Genomic DNA, 25,688 nt, shown 5'->3' on the forward strand with positions numbered 1-25,688 from the left:
AGACTGGGAAATTCATTAGATGGTGAGTGAATTGTGTATGGTTCTGCAACAGGAGAGTGGACAGCCATATAGCAATTGGAATGGGATCTTTGGATAAACAGTAACTAGGTCAACAAGCATTAGGTCAACACCACTTGACATGCATGAAGGTTGACATGGCTGAAGGTCGACATGGGGAAGGTCAACAGCCAAAAGTTCGACATGGGGTTTTTCACCTTTTTCCCCCTAATATCAACACAGTCGGCATGAACACTGAAATGTAGCACCGCGTCCACTCGCATAGCTTGCTGCGCTTGCCATGCTTCGGGCACAGTGCCGTGCTAAGGCTTGGCACACTATTTTATTCTCCCACCATACCCTAGTGGATGGCACACATCGGCTAAAAAAAAAGTGAAAGACCCCATGTCGACTTTCCCCATGTTGACCTAACCCATGTCGAACCTTATGCGTGTCAACCTAGTGGTGTTGACCTAGTTACTGGAGACCTAGATCCCATATCAGCAATTTACTTGCAGATTTACACAGGGTGGGTTTTCTTTCTGTCTGGGGCGGCTAACGACTCTCAGTCATCTGCAAAATTGCAGATGTGCGATCAGGTCTTAATTTGGAACTTAATTTGTATTATACCTCTGTTTGTTGTGGTTTGGTGACCCAAGCGAGAGTGTACCTTCCTTTTGTACTTGTTCACACATACCTCCCGGGTGCCGGATGGGATCCCGACTGTTAAAACACCAACAGACGGGTTCCCGACCATCACTGGCTATTCTCCCTCGTGGGGGTCCACGACCCGCATAGAGGGAGAATAGAATAGGTGTTGAGAGTAGCGAGTCACCGTGCCAGCAGCATGGCAAGGGCGAGGGAGAATAGAATAGAGGGAAAATAGAATAGGTGTTGAGAGTAGCGAGCCACCGTGCCCGAAGCAAGGGGCTTTGTTGCGCTCGCCATGCTGTCTGAGTCCGGCCAGTCGGGCTAATGACTGTCAGGATCCTGACTGTCGGAACCCTATACCACACCCTACCTCCCAACATGACCATACTTGCCTACCTGACCATCTCCATGCGGGAGAAAATTCTCTGCTCCTGGACTACCCTGGTAATGTATGATTGCCAGCACCTGTGGTGGAACACCTTTACCTAGCTCTCCACAGGTGAGGGCAATCATACATTACCAGGGAAGTCCAGAAACAGAGCATTTCTCCTGCATTGAGAGGGTCAGGTAGGGCTATTTCACACGCTCTGGCTCCCGCCGGTCGGCGAAAAGCCGTGCCGCACAACTGTAGTTAATAATGGACACAATTGTGTTCATTCACACGGGACGGCCACGGCCAGGCCGTCTGGTTGCAGCCGGATCCCACCACTGGAAGGAACGGCTGCCGGGCTGTGGCCATCCCCACCATTGTAAACGACTGTGTGCGGCACGGCTTCCTGGCCGTGCAGGATTTCGCCGCCCGGCAGGAGCCGGAGCGTATGAAATAGCCCGTAGACAAGTATGAACATGACCCTCACCAGAAGGGACACAATGCTGTTCCTGCACTTTCCTTTTAATGTATGATTGCCATCACCTGTATGACAGGTGTTTCCACACAGGTGATGGTAGTCATAAATTAGGAGGCAAGTCCAGAAACAGGGCATTGTGTCCCTCCTGGAGAGAATAGTGTTGGGAGGTATGTTCAAATGCTGTGGGTACCTGTTTCCACAGCATGCCATACCTCCCAACATTACCCTCTCCAGGGGGGACACAATGCTCGGCTCCTGGACTTTGCTCTTAATCTATGATTACCCTCATCTGTGTTGAACAGGTTAATTGATCAGAAAGGTGCTTCAACACAGGTGATGGAAATCATACATTAAGAGGGAAGTGCAGGAGCAGCGCATTGTGTCCCTCCTGGCATGGATCATGTTGGGAGGTATGGCATGCGCTGTCATGAATCAGTATGAACGTCTTAAGGAACAGTCCTTAAAAATCGTGATTGTTTTATTTAAACAGTCCTGAAATATACTGGTAGGTTAATTGGCTCCTGTCAAAAATGAACCTCACCCTATAGAGTAATCACTTCCCTGGTGTTACGAGTTACTTCTAGTAAAGGTAACAGAATAAAATCTAAAAATGATTCTGGCCATGAAGGATTAAGTGTCCACTGGTTATAAGGCAGTAAACATACATCTTGTTTGTATATGCCTATTCTATATGACCACACTTAATTTGGGAGCCAAATTTTGCTTTAAAAATCCTCAACAGTACCATGCTGATGGGTGTGGTCCCAGAAATACAATGGCTAGCCACACTGCATTAACAGAGGCACCTTCTCAGACCTGCTGAGAGGGAAATCAGGTAGGTAAAAGTCACTGTGTGTGGATAGGAAAACAGCTAAATAGTTAAGGTGCATTTTACAGACTGTTCTAATGTGAGTTGCACAATTGTATGGTAGGGTTATCCAGTCAGCTAATTCCAATCCGACACCTATGACCTACGGTAAGTTGCATATGTCTGATATATTTTGTATAGTGATGTAATCTATGTTTAGTTCCTAATAGTTGATGTGACAACTGTGTTGAACATATTAGGGAGATTTTTCTTCTGAAAAGTAAAAAAATTATAGAAATTGTAACTTGCCCTTAATGTCATAACCTAATGCATAGTGCTGTCTACTCATTGTAATATCAATGCATGTTGTATCTATTACTAACAAAATGTGTGGTGTTGTACAATATTAGCCACTGCTAGCTGACTGGGGGGGGGGGGGGGGGTATTCAGGTCTGATCGCTGCTGTGCGCAACTGTTGCGGCCTGCGATAAGTTAGCTGTCGCCTCAGCAAATGTAAATCCCACCCCTTGCGAGTCTGCGAATGACTTGCAAAATATCGCTGATCATCGTCCAGCTGCAAATCCATTCGCAACTCACTCACCACAAAAGATTTTCCCAGTCTGTTCAAGTGTGCACAGCTCTGCGACAGAGACCGGTTGATCGAGGCCAGATCTGATGTCACACACCCTACCTGATCACGTCCGGGCATGCCTGCGTTTTGCCCTGACACTCCCCAAAAACATCTTGTTACCACCCACAAAATGGCGATTTCCTGTCAAATTTGCGGCTTGCAAATAAAAAAGTTTCTGCTACCCTGACAGCACATGCGCAGTCGTTCGGCTTATGAATTCGGACAGCAGCAATCAGGTCTGCATAACCCTGTATGTATGTGTGTTATGGGTTTACATGTAACTGATGTTGTAAAGGTTGTAGCTCTAAACGGGTCCAGATTATGATGGTTACAGACGGTGTCGGACTGGGGTATAAAGGGCCCATCAGAGAAATGCACTCATAGGGGCCCACCAAGGGCCGTGGTCATGTTCTTTAAGGGGTGTGACCTCCTGACCAAAGAGGTGAGCCTGCCAATGCCTTACCTGTATCCTAAGGTCCTCTTCAGGCTGCACATTCTCTTGAGCCTTGTTTCGTATTCCCATTGTTTCAATTATGCTGCAGACATAGAGGAGGATGACTACAGGCACCGCTATGATCACTGGCTGCACACACACTGTGACTGCAGCAGTTGGCCGGCCGTGCACTGCTACCTTCTCTGCAGCTGTATACCAGCCAGATTGCCACACACACTGCATGGGCTACGCTGCGCCAGGCTTCAGGACTGAGCATAATATAGCATAATTATTACCAGCCCTACTTGCTTCTCTCCCCACTGCTTGTAATAATTAGGTGGGTGAGGTTATGCAGGGGCTGGCTGGCAAATTTCAGTCTGGGGGGGCAAATGGTACTAAATGGCCCATGGATTTTCTAGCAGCCCATTACGCATATCTCTCTTAAGCCCCGTACACACAGCAGAGATATATTGCTCAGTTTCTCCTTTTCATCAGCGACCAGAGATGGTCGCTGATGAAAAGGAACCTAGGCCGGCGGTGCTGCAGAGGTGATCAGCTGGTTAGAATGGGGCTGAAACCGGGAGCGCGCAACCGGCGATTTATCGCCAGGGCACACTCCCATCACTGGCAATATGGTCACCAGCGACCATATTCCCAGAGATTTCAGCCCCTATCGCCCCCGTGTGTACACAGCTTTTCTGTCCTCTCCATAGCTGTCTCATATAGTGGGGTATTCAATCTGTGCCAATATTTCCTGACAGGGGAAATATCAAATATAATGAGTATTTGCAAATCCTGCACGCTGCAAAAATTTACACTATAATGCCAAATACATATAATGCCACACACCGTAATGGCCATTACACATAATGGGCCTTATTCTAGTTCACTCTTTCTGACAAAATCCTTCTTAGATGGACAAAACCATGTGCACTGCAGGTGGGGCAGATATAACGTGCAGAGAGAATAAGATTTGGGTGGGGTTTTTCTTCAAAGTGAGATCTACATTGCAGTGTTAAAATAAAGCAGCCAGTATTTAACCTGCACAGAAACAAAATAACTCACCCAAATCTAATTCTTTCTGCACAATTTACATCAGCCAACCTGCAGTGCACATGGTTTTGTCCATCTTAAGCTGTGTACACACGGTACACTTATCGTAGGCAATACGCTGAGCGACTGTATTGCCAGTGATTGGAGTGTGCACTGGCGATAAATCGCCGGGTGCGCGCTCTCGTTTTCAGTCCCCTTATGGTCGCTGGTCGGAGGAGCATGCTCCTTCGACCAGAAACTTCCCCTGCCTCTTCTCCCGGCTGTGTGTCATTTTCATCAGCGACCATCTCTGGTCGCAGATGAAAATGGGACACTGAGCAATATGATTGCTGAGCAATATATTGCCAGCTATCATATTGCCCTGTGTGTACGCACCTTAAGAAGGATTTTGTCAGAAAGAGTGAACTAGAATAAGGCCCAATGACACATACACCGTAATGCAGGGGTGGCCAAACGTGTCCTCAAGATCTACCAACGGTGTATGTTTTCCAGGCAACCTGTGGTATTATAGTAGGAATGAATGCAGCAGGTTTGAAAATGTGACCGTTAGTATTGACTACAGCTGTGCACCAGCTAGGTAACCTGGAAAACGTGGACCGTTGGTAGATCTTGAGGACTGGTTTGGTCACCCCTGCCGTAATGCATATTACACATAATGACTTCAATCATAATGCCTAGTACATATTGTGCCACTTACCTACAGATGGAGCCCCTGCCATCCTTGGCCAGGACTCGCCAGACCCTCCCCGCTGCCGAGCGCCAGCAGCAGGGGCTTCACTGAACTGGGACGCGCATGCGTCTCACACGCACGCGCGTCCCAGTCTCTCAGCGGGGACGCTGCGTGTCCCTGCCCGTCTCGTCTTCAGGGAGACGAGCAGGGTTAGGGTGGCGACGGTCGGCGGGGGGGGACCGAAGGAAGGCTCCGTTGTCCAGGTTGTCCGTTGTCCGTCTCGTGCACGCGTACCCCCTGGCGTGGCTGGCGTGATGGCGGGGCTGGCGTTAGCAAAGATGAAGCCAGCCCCATCTGAACATACTCTGTCAGAGGTATATTGCTCGATGCCAGGGGATACATGCTTCTTGCGAGCAGTTTCATTTTCGTTGCCATGGGGACTCTACATGCGCATTGCTAGGGGAAATTACATGCTTGTTGCTATGGATGGTTACATGCTAGTTGCCAGGGGGGATTAATTGTATATGCGTGTCAGGGGCAAGGGGGTTCCCATGCTTGTTACCAAGGGGACTTACATGCTAGAACCCTGTTATTCAAGTAATTTACTATGCAGAATGAGTATAGTGGCAGGGGGTCTCAGATGCCCCGGTTCCCCGCTGGGCCAGTCCGAGTCTGGTTACAGAAGTGCAATTCCAGGCCCCCTTAATAAATAGGCCCATAAGAGCAGCAGTGCTCTTCTCTTTTTTTTCTTTCTCTTTTAAAATAAAGAAATAGGCATTTGTCCAGAACTTTTCTCACAGCATAATATATGACGTGAGCAGGGCTTGATGACAAGATTTGTGTTCTGAATTGGGTAGAGCAATGTTTGATATGTGAGAGGTTTATTGTTGTGCAAATGTACAGATATACTTGCAGTAACAGTGACAGAAGCTTCAGTACATACAGCGGAATGTCCGGTCATGTATATTATTTATTTATTAAGTTACTTATATAGCGCAGCATATAATGCAGCAATATGCAGATTAATACATTGTCTCCCCAAACGTCAATGAAGTAATGTTATGCTCAAACTCCGTGACAATGCAAATGTGCAGGTGTCTTGGAGAAGGCCAGGTTGGCTCCTGGAAAATCGTGTGGCTCCAGGCCACCTGGAAGAGTGGCCAAGTTTCCCAGCCAACACCACCTGCCTGCATCCCAATGTAAGTCCACTTGGTAGGTTATTCTTAGTTAACCATATGCATGTTAGTCACTGAATGGCTGCAACAACTTGATTCAATTTATTTTTTATCTTTTACATGGGTGAGCAGAGCTGGGCATCTTATAGATGCCTGCTCTGCCACTCCAACACCCCTGGCACCAATGGCCACAGCACGACGACTGGGTGAGTGACCTCGACTAGGAACCGCCGTAGCCGGGCACCGGGGAAAGGTGACTCCCTGTGCACAGGGAGCCGAGTGCGGCTTGCAGCTCCAGCACGGCGATCACCAGGGATGCCAGCATCTGGGATGCCTGGCAGGGGTACCTGCCACATGGCTGGCGCTGCGGGTGGCCATTTTCCTTGGGGGATCTGTGGTGTGTACAGAAGTGTCGTTCGTGAGTGAACTAGTTCTTTTGAAAGAGCGAATGAAGGGTAGTTCTTCTTGTAGGCCTATTATTATAGGTTTGGTTTCCTTTTCAAATAATGCATTTGCCTGAGCACAGCAGTGCCACACATAGTAGCTTAGAGGAACTGTGCTGACTGACTCATTAGGGTTGTACGAGTCAGTGAACTGCTGAGCTGGATGATTAGTTCATTATGATCTAGTCCAGTAATTTAATAAGTCACTTTTTTCTGCTTTTAAAATATAGTAATTAGATTGGGGCAAAGGCATACTTGCCTACTTTTGAAAACTAATTTCAGGGAGATTATAGTTAGCAGGAGAATTTTGCACAGCGCCCCATTGAGGGGGCGTGTCAGGCTCCACCCAAAGGGTGTGTCTAGTTCCATATAAGGAGAGATTGTGAAAAGAGATTGTGAACGTGGAACCTACAAGCGTGGGTGTGTACTGCTACATCTGAGAGGAATCTTTTAAAATGACTTATATCCAAATGTAGATGAGCCCAAAGCAGTTAGTAAGAGCTACTGGAAATGGCACTGATGATTCAGTGTAAATATCTGTCTCTAATTCCTTTTTTACCCCAAAAATGTAACAGTGTAATGTGGGCTAGGTGAAATGAGGGAGAGAGGGAGATTGCTGCTATTTCAGGAAATCTCATGCATTAGGGTAGGTAAGTATGGGCAAAGGGACATGTTTTAAAAGCAGAAAAAGTCCCATCTTATGCTGGCCACCAGGGCCGGCGCTACCCGCTCAGCACAGCCTGCAAAGCAGGTAGGCGCCGGCCCTGAGAGGCACGCCCTCCCCTCTGACCTACTGCTTCTGCCAAGTACCGTAGCTGTATGGGTCACCTGGCTCCTTCCTTGTCCTCCAAGAGTCCACCGCATGCAGTGATCGTGGAACGGTGTCACCCTCCTGCCTGCACTATATCCTACTCGGCGGCTCCTCAGTCAGACTCAGGCACACTACATAGTGCAGCCTGCAGAGCGCCGAGCCTTGTACACAGAGAGGGAGTGCCGATCAGCTCCCCCTCTGTATCCAAGGCTCGGCGCTCTGAAGTCTGCGGTGCAGTGTGCCTGAGTCTGACTGAGGAGCCCGGAGCCGCCGTGTGCGATACAGTATGTGCAGACAGGAGGGTGACCATGTGCCGCTGTCACTGCATGTGAATGAGGAAGCACAGCGGGTGCAGCAGTGGGTACTGTATGTATGTATGTATGTACATACTCCAAAATAAACGGTATGTACCCCAACAAAGGGGAAGTGATGACAGGAGTCAGGATATCACTTACCCAGGGCAAGAGGGGAACATGGCTAACATAAGGGAAAGTGGGGATTTCACTTTACTGGGTAATGGGAGCAGCACCAACCAAGCAGTAGAGGGGGAGATCGGTAGGCAAATATATACATACATACATGTTATCATGATGTATGTAATATATGTGCTGGATCGATACCCCAGGGATAGCCAGCGCTAAGAGCATTGGCAGGAGGGAATCACCATAAGCCATTATGCACTGTGAAGCCCGCCACTCTGGACTACACAGCGCTGGTAATCCCTAGGGTATCTATCCAGCACATATATTACATACATACAGGGCCGGAGCTACCATTGGGCAGCTTTAGGCAGCTGCCTATGGTGCCGGCAGCTGGGGGCACCTCTTCCGCCCAACATTTAAATTAAGTATATTGGTGGGGGCTACCTCCTTTTTTTTTTTTTTTTGTCTCAGCATTATTCTTGGAAAAAAAATTGGTGCCGCTGCTGCCACAGGTGGGAAGACACTGGCCCTGATGCTGCCACTCACTGCTTAGCGCCGCCCACTCCTCAACAAGCGACGTAGCGGAGACCAGTGCCTCTGCTGCAGTGGCTCTAAGCAGTCAGCATCAGCAGCTGGGACCATTGTCTTCCCACCATCCAGCGGCAGCAGTGCTAGGCAGTCAGTGGCATCAGAAGAAATCAGCACCTCCCCACCTGCATCAGTGGCGGCACCAATAACCAGAGGGTGACAGCAGCTGGAATCAGCCCCTGCTAACCCGGCCAGTGGTAAGATGGTGTTTCTGGTGGTGCAGCAACAGGGTGGTGGCTGCAGGGCCTGGTTAATCAGTGACACTACATGCAGTGTAATGTGACATGCGCTGTCTCAATCATAAGGTATGGGAGAGAGGGCGCAAATTTATAGTTTGCAGGAGGGCGCCCAACACCCTAGCACCGGCCCTGCTGGCCACACATCAGACCAACTTTCCTCCAACATCCAACTAGTTGCTTGGATGGAATAAAAATATGGTACTGTATGGGAGCAAATGACACATCAGAAATGTGCTCACAAACCCAGGAAAAAGGACAAAAACCTTCAGTCATATTGTTTAAATCAAACTCCAAGTACCGTGTCAAAGCAACAGTTTTTGTCCTTTTCCAGATTTTATGGAACTCCCTTCCCTACGCAGTGCGAGAGGCCCCCACTCTAGAATGCGTCAAAAACACAGTCAAAAACACAAATATTGTTTATGAAAATCTTTTCTGTACTTCATTGTTTCTGTACTGTATTACATTCATTCTATCTGTTATGCGTCTTGAGTCCTATTGGAGAAAGCGCACTATATAAATAAAATTATGTCCTATCCCCAGTATTTTTATTGTTAATGGAAAGATTTTGGAAATATGATTTAGACAACTTGTGAAGGGAGGATTGCTGCATTAAGCCCATAGAACAGAGGAACAAATAATTAAAGATTATGGAAACCATACTGTACTGCATATATATGTATTGTATTGTTCGTGTATGCATGTGATGTATAATGGTCTGTATGTCTACAATCTCTCTGAAGCTAGCTGTGCTCTTGCTGCAGGTTGATATGTCACCTGATCAAGGACATCCCACCCACTCCATGCAGGCTCTGATTAACATGACATCTGGAGCGATGGGTAAGTGGCAATTACTTTGTCATCAACATAGCTGGGAAATTGTCACCCAGAGACTACTTCTTTATTGTATTGCCCCCCTATCTAAAGGGTGCCAATTTTGGTTTTGAATCCTCAATGGCCATCTCTACACTGGGGGGTGCAGACCACACCCTGATGCCACCGCAAGAGGCTTCAGTGACATAATGTGCAGCGCAATGCTTCTGTAACTGAGGAGGAGCATCATCTCTGGGAATGCTGCACTGACAAAAATTCCAGGATTCCACACACCTTTTTGGGTATGCCGGCTGAAGGCATCCGAAGGGCATTGCACACAGAGTGGAAATTAAAGATGTGCGCGGATCCCCATGTTTTGGCTTTGCCCAAAATTATTTGCATGGTTTTTGTTCTTGGATTTCATTAAAAAGGATCAATAACAGTAAAAAAACATGTCATTTGTTAATTCATACATTATTAATATAATTAATGTTCATTTATAGTAATTTACAGTGAATTTTAGCATACTATTAAATAAGTTTTAAAATGGTGGTGTAGGGTAAGAAAGAAGAGTAAATGGTGGCCCGGACTCCAAGGTACGAGAATGACCATTAATGCACAGACTCGCCGGAACCCAGCAAAGCAGATTGTGCCTGCAGGGACATACATCTCGCCGATAGCATATATTGCAATGCGATCCTGGGTGATAGATCCCACCCAGGTGATCCTATGGTAAATAGGCCCTCAAGTCATAGAATGACACAACGTTTGCATTAGTAAATGCACTCCTGACTGGAATGGGTGTTTAACATGACTGCAGTTACGATATAGGAGGACATATCTGTTCTAAGCCTTGGACAGTGTTAATGTGGTGATAAAGTACCAACTAATCAGCTGCCATGATACAGGCGGTGAGCTGGCATGGGGAGAGACCTTTTTGGATTGGAGAGTTTCGGCTCCAATAGTTAAACTATTCAATACCTACTTCTCAATTTCTCCTCTTAACACAGTTTGTGCAGTGCCCCCAGATGGGATGGAAAAGGCAAATTCGTATTTCAGCAAAATGGAAAATCTTAGACCACCATGCTTGCCTCTCTCTGTGCATTTCGCGCTCGGGATTTAATGTAATAGGGTCCGGATTGCTGGAGGTCGGAATTTTGTCCGAAAATGGGCGTGTTTTTAAAGCGCCAATCTAGTTTTGCATTGTAAATGATTGCCTCTTTAAAAATATGGTCCTTATCGGATGAAATCCTGGCCTTTGGCAACTTAGACCCAATAACATTTACCCCCGACTCCCCCCCCCCCTCCCCGTCTCCGGTATTAACTTCAAGTTTATTGCTAAATAAAATGTATTTTAAAGACCGATATTGTTAGTAAGGTTACAGGTTATACTTTACTGTAGCTGCAGGCAATGTAACAGAATACTGGTGCAACCCACAGACCAAGGTAGGGGCGGTTTAAGAGAAGATATAACATACAAAATGGTAGTAGATTTATCCAGCGCTATGTATCAATTCCTCCTGAGAAGTCTTCCGTCTCAGTGTATACTCCACATGTAGGGAATATCAAAGGAAATATCTCATAGTGTAACACTGTTAGTTTATTACATACAAGACATTAAAAACATATATTCTTCACTGTCACAACCAGTGAGTACAATGAAGAGACTTTTCAATGTGAAAAGTCTCTTCATTGTACTCACTGGTTGTGACAGTGAAGAATATATGTTTTTAATGTCTTGTATGTAATAAACTAACAGTGTTACACTATGAGATATTTCCTTTGATATTCCCTACATGTGGAGTATACACTGAGACGGAAGACTTCTCAGGAGGAATTGATACATAGCGCTGGATAAATCTACTACCATTTTGTATGTTATATCTGATTGTGGTGGAGGTTTTAAAGGAGAACCTCTTTTGGGTAGTGTGGACTTAACTAGCTGCTGTAGCGCACTTAATCTATCCTGTATATACACTTTTGCTATTTGGGTTTAAGAGAAGAGTGGACCAGTCTTTCCTGACTCCTCTCTGGCAGTGTATTAGATCCTGGCCTTGTGCTAGAGTTTACTGCATGTGCAAATCACCAGGAAAATGGCTGCAGTGCCATTTTCCCTGTGATTTGCTGAAGAAATGCATCAATGCGTGTTGTTACTGATACTGTCACCAATCTTTATCCTACATACTTAAATGTTAAAATGTCAGCTAAGCCTCCTCACAGTACCCTTACATGTGACAGAAAAAGACCACTATGAGAGAATTATGGGAAAAATATATTCAACCTGCTGCTTCAACACTGGATTGAATTATGTCATCAAACACACAAGATATGAGATTTCTTGGAAAATGGCCCTTTACCTGGCCTGATTTTGGTGGTCGGAGTCTGGACTACTCGGTACTCCTCAATTTGGTCTGTCGGAGTTTAGTGAGTAAACAAAAAGTGACCACTCAGAGAAAAATAATAAAATTACTTTTCTGCTGAGAAATTCCCTCTAATTTTCCAAATCTATGGTAGATTACAAATAATTATTGTATATGATCCTGAACTCCCCTCTTCCCAGCAGAGTGAGTATGAGGAAACCTTGGCATTTCCACCTGTTAGTCCAGTCTCTCTGTGGTTAGCCTGCAGTCTTCAGACCAGACTCATCCTGAATGTAGAGAAAAACCTCTACCTCCTACCATAGGAAAGACAACAAAACCCGATAAGCCTTGTAGTATTGATTCTGGATAAAAAGATCTACAGGATAGGTAGACCATCAATAGGTCGACATGCACAAGTTCGACAGTGACTTTTTGGGGAGTAAATCTCAACACCTGAGAACATGAACACCAAATTAGTGTAGCATGTACCCTCGCCATGCTTCGGGTCTGGTGCCTGGCGCACTTCACTATTCCCAATAGGAGTCCACATGGATTGTAAATCATGAAAAACAATGGTCAACCTTTTTTTGTGTCAACCTCTTGTCAATGTCAACCATGTGCATGTTGACTTTTTGTTGTCAACCTATTGACTGCCTGACTAGACACTGTAGATCTTTCAAACCATAGACCCAGGGCTGTTTCTAGAGAATTTAGCTCCCAGGGCGAATAAATAAAAATGCGCCCCCCCCCCCCCCCCCAAATACATAACATGGTATCGAAGAAATTGCATGTGCAGAAATAGGGGGGTGGCTTAATATAAGGGCGTGGTCTAGCAGGAAAACAATTGCCATACATCACACTTTTGCAACCTGCATGACCAGACATTTGGTTACTGCAGGAATTGTCATTGTCCTCCCACACTTAAGTTGGTGGGCTGAAGGCCACACAGTGACCTAGTGCGCCTCACAGATCAAGGCCAAACAATGACCGGTTACTTAAATCATTATACACTGTTTATCCATGATGACAATTACACATTACGCTGCACACTGTGATGCCCATTACACCCCATACTGTGATGCCTATTACACCCCACACTGTGATGCCTATTACACCCCACACTGTGATGCCCATTACACATTATGCCCCACGTGCCGCTGCCGCACAACTGATTCCGTTTACTAATATGCCCCCACAGTGCCACACATATATGCCCCCACAGTGCCACACACATATATGCCCTCAGGGTGCCAGATATGCCCCCCACAGTGCCACACAGCTATGCCCCCCACAGTGCCACACACAGCTATGCCCCCCACAGTGCCACACACAGCTATGCCCCCCACAGTGCCACACACAGCTATGCCCCCCACAGTGCCACACAGCTATGCCCCCCACAGTGCCACACAGCTATGCCCCCCACAGTGCCACACAGCTATGCCCCCCACAGTGCCACACAGCTATGCCCCCCACAGTGCCACACAGCTATGCCCCCCACAGTGCCACACAGCTATGCCCCCCACAGTGCCACACAGCTATGCCCCCCACAGTACCACACAGCTATGCCCCCCATAGTGCCAAATATGCCCCAGAGTGCCACACATATGACCCAAAAGTGCCAGAAGCAGCACAACTCACTGTCTCTGAGTCTCCCCCCGCTGCCATCGCCTCTGCTGCTGCTGCTTCCTTGGGGTGGGGAGCGTATTGCGCCTCTCCCTTCCCCTTCACTGTGTACCTGAGCCGGTGGCCATTCTCGCGGGCTGCCTCCTGATTGGCTGCAGGCCTGCAAACTCTGATTGGTTGACAGCCCAGTGACACAGTGAGCGAGGGGAAAGGAGAGAAGCGCGATGCGTTCTCCTCCCCTGGGAAATCAGCTGTGCCCACTGCCTGTTTGGACAGGGAGAGGAGAAGGAAGGGAGGCGGTGTTGGGGGGAGCTGCCAGGCGCCCCGGCTGTTTAACAGAGACGGACAAGCCGTGTGGCGCCCTGGACTGCTGCACGGCTTGTCCACCTCTAGAAACGTCCCTGCATAGACCATATTATTACTGAAGTCCTTAGCTAATAACTTCGGATTCTCCTACTAGTAATGGGATACGGTCAATAGGTCTACCACAACTAGGTCAACAAGCATTGGATCCAGGCCCGCCACTAGGATTTGCGGAACCTGGGACTGACCTTAGGTCCGCCCCCCCCTCCCCCTCCCGGGTCGCGTCCGCATTCTCTGTCATACATTGGGTGCCTTGCCTGTCTCCTGGCCTGCTCAGCGTACTCCATCGCTCCCTCCGAACTCCGTGGAAAAACCGCAGCCGCCAGCTCTATTTACATTGTACATAGTAGGTGAGGCTGAATAAAGATTTGCGTCCGTCGAGTTCAACCTAGTAGTGTGTCCCACTCTGCCCTGGGCTGCTAGTGCTGCCTGCTAGAAGAATCGCCGTAAGCAGCAGAAACTCTTAGAACTACTAGCACCGTCATGCCCCACGGTATACTCTGCATTATCACTGAGGCTGAGCTGGGGGACCGCCGGGTGGGGGAGGTGTCCAGCAGTGGGTGGTGGCACCGTGTCGCTGTGGGCAGCTGCCCGGGCCCCTCCAGAAGCCGGGGCCCGGGACAGCTGTACCCACAGTGCCCCCCTGTCGGTGGCCCTGATTGGGTCGACACCACTTGGTCGGCATGGGTTTAGGTCGACAGTTCATAAAGTCGACATGGGCAAGGTAGACATGGGGGTTTTCACTGTTTTTTGAGCCTACATGTGCTGACAGGCGGTATTTCATGCCCTACCATCCACTAGGGTGTGGTGGGAGAATAAAATAGTGTGCCGAGCAAAGCGGTGCACTTCAAACGGTGTCCATGTGGACTGTGTCGACATTCGAGTAAAAAAAAACAGTGAAAAACCCCATGTCGACCTTATGCTTGTGTGGACATAAATGTCATGTCGACCTTGACCCATGTCGACCTAGTGGTGTCGACCCAATGCTTGTCGACCTAGTTGTTGTAGACCTAACAACCCACACCCCTAGTAACAACATATCTTTCCTGCCTGTAGGTATAAATAAACATAGTGGGCTGGATGTAGGGGTTTTATTCATCTAAAATGTATCCATTTCAATACATTAAAAAAATTACAACATATCCTCAGCCAGAAAATAAATAAAATCTGTATAAAAAAATAAAATTAACTCCCCTGCTCTGTGAACTAAAAGCCTGCAAAAAGATGAAAAATAATAAAAAAAATGTTTTCACATATTTCTCATATGGGGACTCCTTCATTAATAAAGAATAGCAATCATATAAAACTTCTAGCTGGCCAGAATGGCTGTTTTTTGCCTATTTTTTTTTTTTTTATGGGGAATTTGGTTCATGGCTTGAGGAGAGTTGGAACTCCAGGACCTCATGAATGCCAACATCCCTAAGTTTATCTCTCGCCATATAGAAGTGCACAGGAAACTTGGCTATGATGATGTGCTACCGCAATTTTCAAGATGTGTGCAGTCAGGGGAACCTTAAGAACGGCATCTAAAAAACCCATCCTGGAAATGGCTACTGCAGTATCTACATGTGCCACAAGATGTCATGACTACATAACTTCTAAATTCCATATTAGACGGCAAATAAAATTAAAGTTGGGCTAAAAATATGGCATCTTTTTAGTATAATTTCTGCCCTGTTCTAAAAATCGTTATGTTGTAGTAATTGTTGAAAAGTTTACATTGTAAAAAAATTAGCGCATGAGCAGATCAGTTTTACTCACAAGATATGATAACTTATCAGGTGTGACATATATTTAACAGCCTTGCAGTTACACAAGGAAGGATTGTGCAGTGGCGTAACTACTCATTTTGCGCGCCCCCCCCCCTTTAGGCCGCCGCCTCTATCATCCTCAAAAAGTGTCTGCTGTATGGGGCAGACATTTTTTTTTGAAGGTCAGTGAAGCCTTAGCCTCTGGCTGCGGGTCCCGGCCAAAGATGCCGCAGACAGCAGCAGCGGCGTAACAATAGCCCCACAGACCCACGGCGTCCACACTTTCTCTGCACCTCCCCACTACCACGGGGTCTGCGGTGCTATAGTTATACCACTGGGATTATGTAATACATACTGTTAGGAAAAAAGATCTACAAATATTGAATGTGATGACTGGCTATCTTTATACAGTATTTATTATTTATTTATTAACCGTTTCTTATATAGCGCAGCATATTCCATTGCGCTTTACAAAGGGGACGGTGTTAAAACAAAACAGGGCATTTACAGACAGTCAAAATGTAGGAGGGCCCTGCTCACAAGCTTACAATCTATAGGGAAATAGTCATTGATACATAAGGATAGATACTGTATTCTTTATTGCATCGATTCCACCAGAATGCAAGGTTCTATGACTGGTTCTGGAATTTGATAAGCTTGCCTGAAGAGATGAGTTTTTAGGGAACGCTTATAGGTTTGGAGACTGGAGGAGAGTCTTATTGTGCTTGGGAGGGCATTCCACAGAGTGGGTGCAGGCCGAAGAAAGTCCTGCAGTCGGGAATGGGAGCGAGTAATGAGTGTGGATGAGAGACGCAGATCTTGGGAGGAGCGTAGAGGTCGTGTTGGATGATATTTTGAGTTAAGAGAAGATATGTATGTTGGTGTAGTTTATGGCTTTGTGTGTAAGTAAAAGAATTTTGTATTGAATACGGTAGAATACAGGTAACCAATGAAGTGACTGACAGAGTAGCTTTGCAGACGATGAACGTCTGGCTAGGAAGATTAGCCTTGCAGCTGCATTCACAATGGACTGTAGTGGTGAGAGTCTGTATTGGGGAAGGCCAGTAAGGAGGCTATTGCAATAATCAATGCGTGAGATGATGAGAGCATGGATTAGAGTTTTTGCAGTGTCTTGTGTAAGGTAAGGGCGAATTTTAAATATATTTTTTAGGTGCATGTGGCATGATTTTGAGACAGATTGAATGTCGGGTACAAAGGAAAGTTCTGAGTCAAGGATAACACCTAGGCAGCGAGCTTAAGAAGTAGGAGTGATTGTCATCTTCTCAACAGTGATAGAGATATCAGGTTGGTAACTACTATTTATTGGCGGAAATAAAATTAATTCTGTTTTTGAGATAGTAAGTTTGAGGTGGCGAGATGACATCCAGGATGAAACAGCAGAAAGACATTCAGAGACACGGCTCAATACAGATGGGGACAGGTCCGGGGAGGAAAGGTAGAGCTGAGTATCATCCGCATACAGATGATACTGAAATCCAAAAGAGCTGATTAGTTTGCCAAGAGATGAGGTATAGATTGAGAAAAGCAGGGGACCTAAAACTGAACCCTGAGGTACTCCAACTGAAAGAGGTAGCGAAGAGGAGGTAGAATCAGAGAAACGAACACTAAAGGAGCGGTTAGATAGGTAGGATGAGAATCAAGAGAGGGCTGTGTCTTTAAGACCTATGGATTGTAGTGTTTGTATGAGAAGTGTGTGGTCAACAGTGTCAAAAGCAGCAGAGAGATCTAGAAGAATTAGTAGTGAGTAGTGGCCTTTAGACTTAGCAGTGACCAGATCATTCACAACTTTAGTGACTCTGCAGTACATAATGACTATTAATAATAAAGTGAATTTATTGCCTTATATAGCACTGTTATTCTATACATGTACACTACTATCACTATAAATCCAGAACTGTACAATATTAGTCCTATTCTAAGATGCAACATGACCCGTGTGCCTACCAGACCTTGATGAGTGCACCCCAGTGCTTGGCTCCAGCGGTGAAATGTATATAAACCGAGCGCAAAGGCCCAGCAAGGACGTGATCTGAGACTGGTCCCCGCCACAGCGGTCAGACCCAGCTGTGGCAGTGTGCGTGACTATGAGGGAGTTTTCATTCCGTGCCAGGTGCATATGCAGACCGAGGACACGGGTGTGAGAGCAGCTCTGTCATCCCACTGAAGGCCGCACCCCCTGAGGCCGCCACTAGGCACAAAATATTTGGCTGCCTTCCACCTATTTTAACATTTTAAACAATGGGGGGCTGGGCTAGGAGAGTAATGGGGCCTAGCCTACATAAGGGGAAATTTTGCTGAGCAATGCTAGATTATTCAGCACACATCACTGTCACAACGATGTGCCAGCGATGTGTGCTGTGCGATCTGTCAGGGCCAGTGTTCTCCGGTGAGAATCCTGGCCCTGATCGGCGATTTTAATTAGATTTATCCAGCATGCTGGATATTAATTACAGGGCGATAGTGACGCATGGGGCCACACATTCGCTATTGCTATGGGCCCTACACACGGAGCGATGTAGGGGCATTTTCTAAGCGATCTAGTTAAATCGCTTAGAAAATGCCCTGAAATTGCCCTGCTGTGTCTTAGCTCAGACGCAGAGCTCTGTAAGGCAGCTCTGCATAAACCTAAATCCCTGGCTCTGTCCCACCTCTGATGCAGGATCATCCCCTGTCTGCGACCATACCCCAGCAATTCATAGCCCCCCCCTCTTCGATTCATGCCTCCTGTATCCCACTAAGGGAGGAGTCCAAAGTTTACAAAATTAATTTTCTAGTATCAACTGTTATTTTATGTATAATTTGATAAATGACCCTATAATCAAACTGGGGTTTTACTGACCCGCATTATGTTTCTCGGCTCCTATAGACACACAGAAAGAATGCAGTTTCTACATTAATTTATTTATATGTTTATTTAGTAACCATTTATTTTAAAGTACAGAACATCCCCTTGCACTTTATAACACGCCTCCCTCTGCTGTGCTAAACCTATTTAATATAACCAACAAAACTGTGAACACATAAGTCCAAACCGTTCTGCCATCCTCTCATTGTGTTCCATTTGTATCCTATAGGTGGTGCGGCGTGTGTGTTCAGTGGACAGCCCTTTGACACGGCCAAGGTTAAGATGCAGACTTTCCCATTTATGTATCGAGGTTTTCTGGACTGCATAGTGCGCACATACCACACAGAGGGATTCCGTGGGTTCTATCATGGTACCGTTCCTGCTTTGGTAGCAAATGTATCAGAAAATGCAGTGCTATTTGCGTGTTATGGTTTTTGTCAGAATCTTGTGTCTCACACCCTGGGGCTGCAAGATCCATCACAACTGAGGTGTGTATTAGTGTGTTACTTTACAAGTGTTTTAAAAAATTGCTTTAGTTTTAATAGCTCTGTCTGTGAATGCTTGTATCCTCTTTCACATGTAGTTACCTTGGACTCAGCTGTGGTCAGTGGGATTGGCAGAAGTAACCGTTGCAAAGTGACAGGTGCCTAACCTGATGCAATGCTTCCTTAGGGTACAATATATGGGTGTGACTGTCAGTAGAGGTCTGATGACAGCAGGGCCATCTTAATGGCATTGTGGGCCTTAGGCCAGCAATGCACTGGTGCCCCTACTTAAGTTAAAAAAAAATCATAACTTCCTGCAGAGTCTCCTGCTCTCAGCTATCTAGCAATTAGCATTCTTACAGCCAGTAACTGTTTGGCTGCAGGCTAGTAGAGAATGTTTCCCAGCAGCTCTGATATTGTGTAATTCACAACCAAAGCAGCCGGGCAGCAATCGCTACGAGCCCCGCAAGAAACTCTGGAGGCACCAGCAAACCCCTGCTTGAAGGCCCCTAGAATTGTGGGGCCCTAGGGCGGTTGCCAAGTTAGCTCATGCGTTAAGATGGCCTGGAATTCTGGATGACAGCTCTTTCCCCTACACATGAGAAGAGATTAGAGCTTAGGGAATGAGGTGCTGTGAGTTCTTGTATTGGGTTCTGGTGTGCACTGTCTACCAGACTGATGTCTGCTATATGTTAGGCACCAAACTGGAGTCTCCACTTTTTTTTTTAAACTAGCCACCAGAATGATTGTCTACTGATTACTAGTCAGCAAATTGGAGATCTTTTATACAGTAGTCACCAAGTTGTAGACCTGCTTTGTAGACTTGTCTGCTATAAGCCTGGACTAGGCCTGCATTATAGACTGGTCTGCTATAAGACTGGAGGCCTGCATTATAGACTTGACTGGACTCAACACCTAAAGAGTCAATATACACTTGGTCGAAATTGGCGAAAGGTTGAAACCAGCAAAGGTTAACATGAAAATGGTTGTCACAGGTTTTTCATGTTGTATGTGTGTGGTTTTTTTTTTATCAGAATTGTTCTTATTTCACTATCCAAATGGGCATAGTCAGATTCGGCGATTTCAGTGAGGCAGTATGGGGGCGGGCGGCCAGTTGATCATATGGAGTGGGGCCATGGTTAGCACGATTGCCTCCACGTGGCCATGCCCCCCGTGCAATGCTGATACTTCAGGCATTGCACAGTAACAGCTTTGTGTGCACAGCACAAAGACGCAAACTAAAAAAAAAAAATGATAATGATGAGAGAGGTGTTAAATATTATCATACCTAAAATGAATTCTGTGGAACAAAATCTGGAGTTCTACTATGACTAGAATTGTCCTGACAACGGGTTAATTTTTTTTTAAACCTAGAAACTTTAATTTAACTTTAAGATAATTTTTATTAATCACGTCATAAATTTATTTACATATCATTCAAAACTACAGAATTCAGGAGCTCCACTTCAGTGGCAGGTGGGGATTTGGCCTGGGACATTACACCTGCACTCTCTAAGGCGAGCTCAGGGAGGACAGAAACCACCCGTGGAGCAAAAGGGCCAAGTTATAGTGTGTTTTGTGTAATTGCTGCCATTTTGGAGGTGGTTTGTCTTGTACCTGCATTCAAGGTAGTTTATGAGTAACTGCGGCATTGAGCAGCTTTGGCATTCAATCTAAAATGAACCCTTTGAGTGCCAACATATCTGTGAGAGATGTGCAATATATCAGCTTAAAATGCCAGCGTCACTCACATTTGTTATATACATTGAAAAATTTTAAAAATATATATATATCCTATGTAAAGTAAATGTTACAGATCATTATGATGAATAAAAATGTTTGCTTGGCAATTGTCACACCTATTTTGACAAATTCACTTGGCACTCAAAGGGTTAAGTATACAGAATAATGGCCTTTAGCATACACTCAGTATGTTCATTTATGGGATCCCTTCCTGTATGATTGACATAAATAATGGATGTATTTTCTATTCTACCACTTCAGTCTTTATCCCCTTATACGTCCCACTAGAGATTACCACAAGGCCACTGCGGGTTCCTTGGCTTCCGTCTTCTCCTCCTTAGTCCTTTGTCCAACTGAACTGGTAAAGTGTCGCATGCAGACACAGCATGAAATGCGGGTGTCTGGTCACAAGAATATGCCACATAAAAGGTCAGTGGGTAGTAATGGAGAGTCACATTTAAGGAAAATCCTAATATTTGAATGCTTTAGAAAATCCAATGCACAGGGAAGCAACAATGTGTTGATATATCTGGTGTATTGTTGCTGCTGCTGTATTAGCTGTTTGTAAAGCGGTTAAGACCATGAGGGCAACGGGGTTTAAGTGTATTGTTTAGCATAAAATGAGTGTTACTTAGCTTTGTTCATGTCACTTCCTAACTTTTAGCACACCCTGGTCCATTGTTTGTGATATCCTAAAAACAGAAGGTGTGTCTGGTCTGTTTCGTGGCCTCAGCAGCACGTGGCTGAGGGAGATTCCAGGATACTTCTTCTTTTTTGGTGGTTATGAGCTCAGCTGCAGTATTCTTAATCAAAGTTCCACACATCAACCAGGTGAGGGTGAAGGTCCCTGTGGGCTAAGTTACTTAGGGGGTGATGATTCTGGTTGACTTGCAATATACAGAGTTCGTCACCATCCCAATGTTTTTGGGACTGCACATGGTCTGTTATGCGCATGTGCAGCCCCCCTTTGTGAATGGCTTCAGTAACTTGCATTGTCGCCGTGCCATACGCAAGCATATGGGGCTCATAGGGATGCCCAGCATTTTATGGGAGTTACCATGAAAACGCTGGGCATTCCCATGGGTGTGCGGGCGGGCCAATGCCTGCCGGGGTGAGCAGCTGACGTCCAGGCGCAACCAAATAAAAGTCAGTTTTCACTGACTTCTATTTGTGAAGGCAGGAGAAATCTTTCAATGGTCGCCGACCCTCAAATGATTTCTCCTGCAGCGGAGGCATGCGGGGGGTTGTGTTTTCGTTACACATCCCCTTCAGGCACTTGGTAAGCTGCGATGTTCACAGCTTACCGAACCAACCTCAATCGAGCCCTTACAACAATGTGACCCTTCTATGCTTTGTGCCGTTTGCAGGTGCATTGGTGGTCACAGTGAGTGGTGGTGTGGGCGGAGCCTGTTTCTGGCTCGCAGTGTATCCGGTGGACTCCGTGAAGTCAAGAATCCAGGTTCTGTCTGGCGCATCCTATCCTGAGGGCTTCTTACTCTCCCTGCTGCACATACTGAGGACAGAAGGTCAGAGTCCACATGCATGTGAGCAGGTGTGAAGAGATAACTATGTGTGGTCCTAGGGAATGATACTAGCATTCAATAGTAAGGTTGTGGATACTGTGAATAAAGCACACTGACTCTACAGCAATGCGTAAGGGAGTCAACTGCATTGCATTATTGCAAACTTTATATAAAACCTTGTGGGATATCTAATAATCAGAATAGGGGTTATTTACGATCCCTAAACATTTCCGCAGACTCCTTGTAGAATATTAGACTGTGACAAATGCATAAACATCCTAGCAATGGATGTGTGACCTTGTGTTTGCATGAAAGTTGACACTTAACTAAACCTGAAGTAACGACTCGGAGACTTAGGTTTGGCAGAAAGTGTTAGCTGTATTTATAAAAGCACTTTAAACTAATTAATTCAATTGTAATTAATTAATGGTGGCCAAGAAAGAATGGCTAATTATTTAATCTCCACCCACAACTATCCTACCTAATCAACAAATATCCTAGCAACAAACGGTATCCGCTCAGCCTTCTACATTGACTGCCCACCTATCCGGGTGGTGTTGCTGTCCCCAACCAGGTGATCCAGCAAAGGCCTATAGTCAACGAAGGTGAGTGCACCGAAAAACAACTATATACAAGCAGTCCTCATTTAACGAAGACCTTAGATTAATTAACCTGCTGTTAATTCCCAGCCAAACAGCCAATGCAAAGAAACACCCACATCCAAATACAGGGTAGGGAGGGCAGGAGGGAAAAAGAGGAAGACTCCTCCTCTTCCTGCAGTTAACTCTGCCATCCCTGCATCCTTATTGGATGCTGAGTCACATGCTTCCCTTAGGTAAACACAGCCTGGGATGTTTAACCCACTACATGCCTATTTCAGTCATTCCTTTATTCTTTTTCTAAAGCACAAATTGTGCAGATTTTTATTTTTTGTTAACAGTCCTACATCCAACCCGCAGGGGGTGGTGGACAGTTGAGTCTAAGAAGTTGGGAGGTATGATAATGCATGTCTAACTTTTATAGGGGTATTCAATGCTGTGGGCGAGTGGTGACAGCGAGCAGAGCTTCCTGCTCGCTGTCACCACTCACCTTGACACTATTCAACGCAGACCTCTCATAAGCCAATTTCCCCTCGCTCCATTTTTTGAGCGAGGGGTAATTGGCGTATGTGGCTCCAGAAGCAGTGAGGCTCGCTTAGCCGCGAGTCTCCTGCATTAGCCGCGGGTCTCGCTGTTTTGGGGAATTCTCGCCTTCCTGTGACATCGAGGATTTCCCCGGAACGTTGAATAGAGCGAGCGGCCGGCGCGGGGGTTAAACAGTGAGGATCGCTGGTTTTCTGCAATCCTCGCTGTTTAACCCCCTCGCTGGCCGCTCGCTGCGGCATTGAATACACCCCTTAGTGTCAACCTATTTATCGACTGTCTGAATAAACGTTGTCTGTCAGCTGTCTGGAACCTGCTGTCTTGACATTATCTCCTTCTTATTATACAGGGATCCTCACTCTGTACAGTGGCCTAATGCCCACAGTGATCAGGGCATTTCCCTCCAATGCTGCTCTCTTCCTGGCCTACGAGATGACAAAAAGGACACTAACAGGATGCTCATACACTCAGAGCTGAGAAGCCAGAGCGGCAGGATTTCAAGTACACTCTGACTCTCTTCATACAGCTTATCAAGCTCATCTTGTCCTTGTATACTATAAATGCAGAGTATAAGCCCTGCCGTGGGATCTCTTAGAATACTGCTGCCTCTGTGTCTTCTCCATCACCATTATTTTCATATCTCCAAGAGCATGGTTCATGTAATAAAATATTATATACAGAATACAGTGTGACTTTCTTCTGTGGTATTGAATGGTGACTTCGGGTTCCATCATCTTCGAAATTGTTAATAATTTATAGCGATTTGGGCCGATTTCACCCAATTCCAACAGATCAGAATGGGAAATCGGACCAAATCACATGTTAGACATCGCATCTGATACGAATAGCGACTCCTTGTGCTGCGGATAGGAGTCAGGGGGTCGACCTGCCTGCACGTCTGACATCCAATGCATGCTATATGTCACATGCAGAAGGACCTGGGCTCAAGGGGATCGGATGGCCATACACTGCTGCGAGAAATCTTACTTCTCACTCTCTGCTTTTCACAACAGCCATGTCTGTCTAACCATTTAAGGGGCCCATTTATCAAGCAATATTTGTGGCTAAATCCCCAAAAACATCAGTTTTCGGGGGTTAACCGCACATTTAAAGTAGCACTGAAATGTATTAAATATCTCCGATCCCTGCAGCGCTGCCGGCCGCATCCCCCATAGGTTTCTATGAGGGATGCGAAGCTGCCCGATGTATCAACATCGGGCAGCCCGGCATCGCACCCCTGGGCTATCGCCATTCTGATATGGCGATAGCCCATTGTAGCCTATGGCTACATATCGCACTGCCGCTCAGGTCAGCGGGGTGGTGGGGGGGTCGGCACGTAACCGCGCATGTGCAGACCCCCGGCTCCAGGCATCGCAGGGACGGGCCCTGTCCCTGCGCCTGGCAGATGATACATTAAGGTGGTATGGTCGCATTTTACAATGTGATCCTGGGCGGTAATATTCCGTTTCTTCTCCCTATTTTTGTTTAAATGGAGATTCTTCTGATATGGGGCAGTATGGATGGTGTAATGGTTAGCATTACTGCCTCACAGCACTGAGGTCATGGGTTCTATTCCCACCATGTGTTATATATACGGGGCAGTACGGATGGTGTAATGGTTAGCATTACTGCCTCACAGCACTGAGGTCATGGGGTCGATTCCCACCATGGCCCTAACTGTGCGGAGTTTGTATATTCTCCCCGTACTTGCGTGGGTTTCCTCCGGGTACTCCGGTTTCCTCCCACATTCCCAAAATATACTGGTAGGTTAATTGGCTCCCAAAAAAAATTAACCCTAGAATGTCTGTGTGCGCATGTACATGTGGTAGGAAATCTAGATTGTAAACTCCAATGGAGCAGGGACTGATGTGAATGTTCAAATATTCTCTGTAAAGCGCTGCGGAATCTGTGTGCGCTATAGAAGAAACTGCTAATAAATAAATAAAATATGTTTCCAGCTTTCACTTTTGTTTCTAGCTTTCAGCATTCTGTCGTCCCCTGCATAACCCCCCCCCCCCCCCCTTCCATTCTCCAGATCTTTCCTGTCCTTTCCTAACAGTCTGGCTTGTGTTATCCTGTCTGTCACCTTCCACAGCTGCTGACATTCTTCTTTCCATCTTTGGAGCTGGGCTGGGGCTCATTGACACTAAAAATAGAGCCACGTGCTAGGTTTCCGCTGGGCAGTGCTCTCTCGGGTCATTCTGTTCCCTGTTCTTACACTGTTACTATCGCCTCTCTCCAGGTACCAGCTTT

General features: G+C 46.3%; 1 protein-coding gene across 8 annotated transcripts; it reads left to right on the forward strand.

Moving 5' to 3' along the window:
* On the forward strand, positions 1 to 24,117 carry LOC146036609 (mitochondrial ornithine transporter 1-like). 8 transcript variants are annotated; one of them, XM_083160550.1, is made up of 7 exons: positions 1 to 22; positions 9,531 to 9,606; positions 18,772 to 19,030; positions 21,032 to 21,199; positions 21,435 to 21,601; positions 22,138 to 22,314; positions 23,785 to 24,117. In XM_083160550.1, exons 1-7 carry the CDS (start codon positions 20 to 22, stop codon positions 23,910 to 23,912), a joined length of 978 nt encoding a protein of 325 aa, XP_083016676.1. In that variant the 5' UTR covers positions 1 to 19; the 3' UTR covers positions 23,913 to 24,117. The 8 variants fall into 8 exon arrangements, with proteins under 8 accessions (XP_083016676.1, XP_083016680.1, XP_083016681.1 ...); XM_083160554.1 differs by having other exon boundaries at positions 22,138 to 22,296; XM_083160555.1 differs by having other exon boundaries at positions 21,059 to 21,199.
* The last annotated feature ends 1,571 nt before the right edge of the window (positions 24,118 to 25,688 follow it).

Source organism: Crinia signifera, chromosome 9, assembly GCF_055691185.1.
Source record: "Crinia signifera chromosome 9, ASM5569118v1, whole genome shotgun sequence".
Lineage (NCBI taxonomy): Eukaryota > Metazoa > Chordata > Amphibia > Anura > Myobatrachidae > Crinia > Crinia signifera.

Coding starts and splice junctions, on each gene's coding strand:
- LOC146036609 (XM_083160550.1), top strand. Junction 19,031..21,031: donor CAAGATCCATCACAACTGAG/GTGTGTATTAGT, acceptor CTACCACTTCAG/TCTTTATCCCCTTATACGTC. Junction 21,602..22,137: donor AAGTTCCACACATCAACCAG/GTGAGGGTGAAG, acceptor TGCCGTTTGCAG/GTGCATTGGTGGTCACAGTG.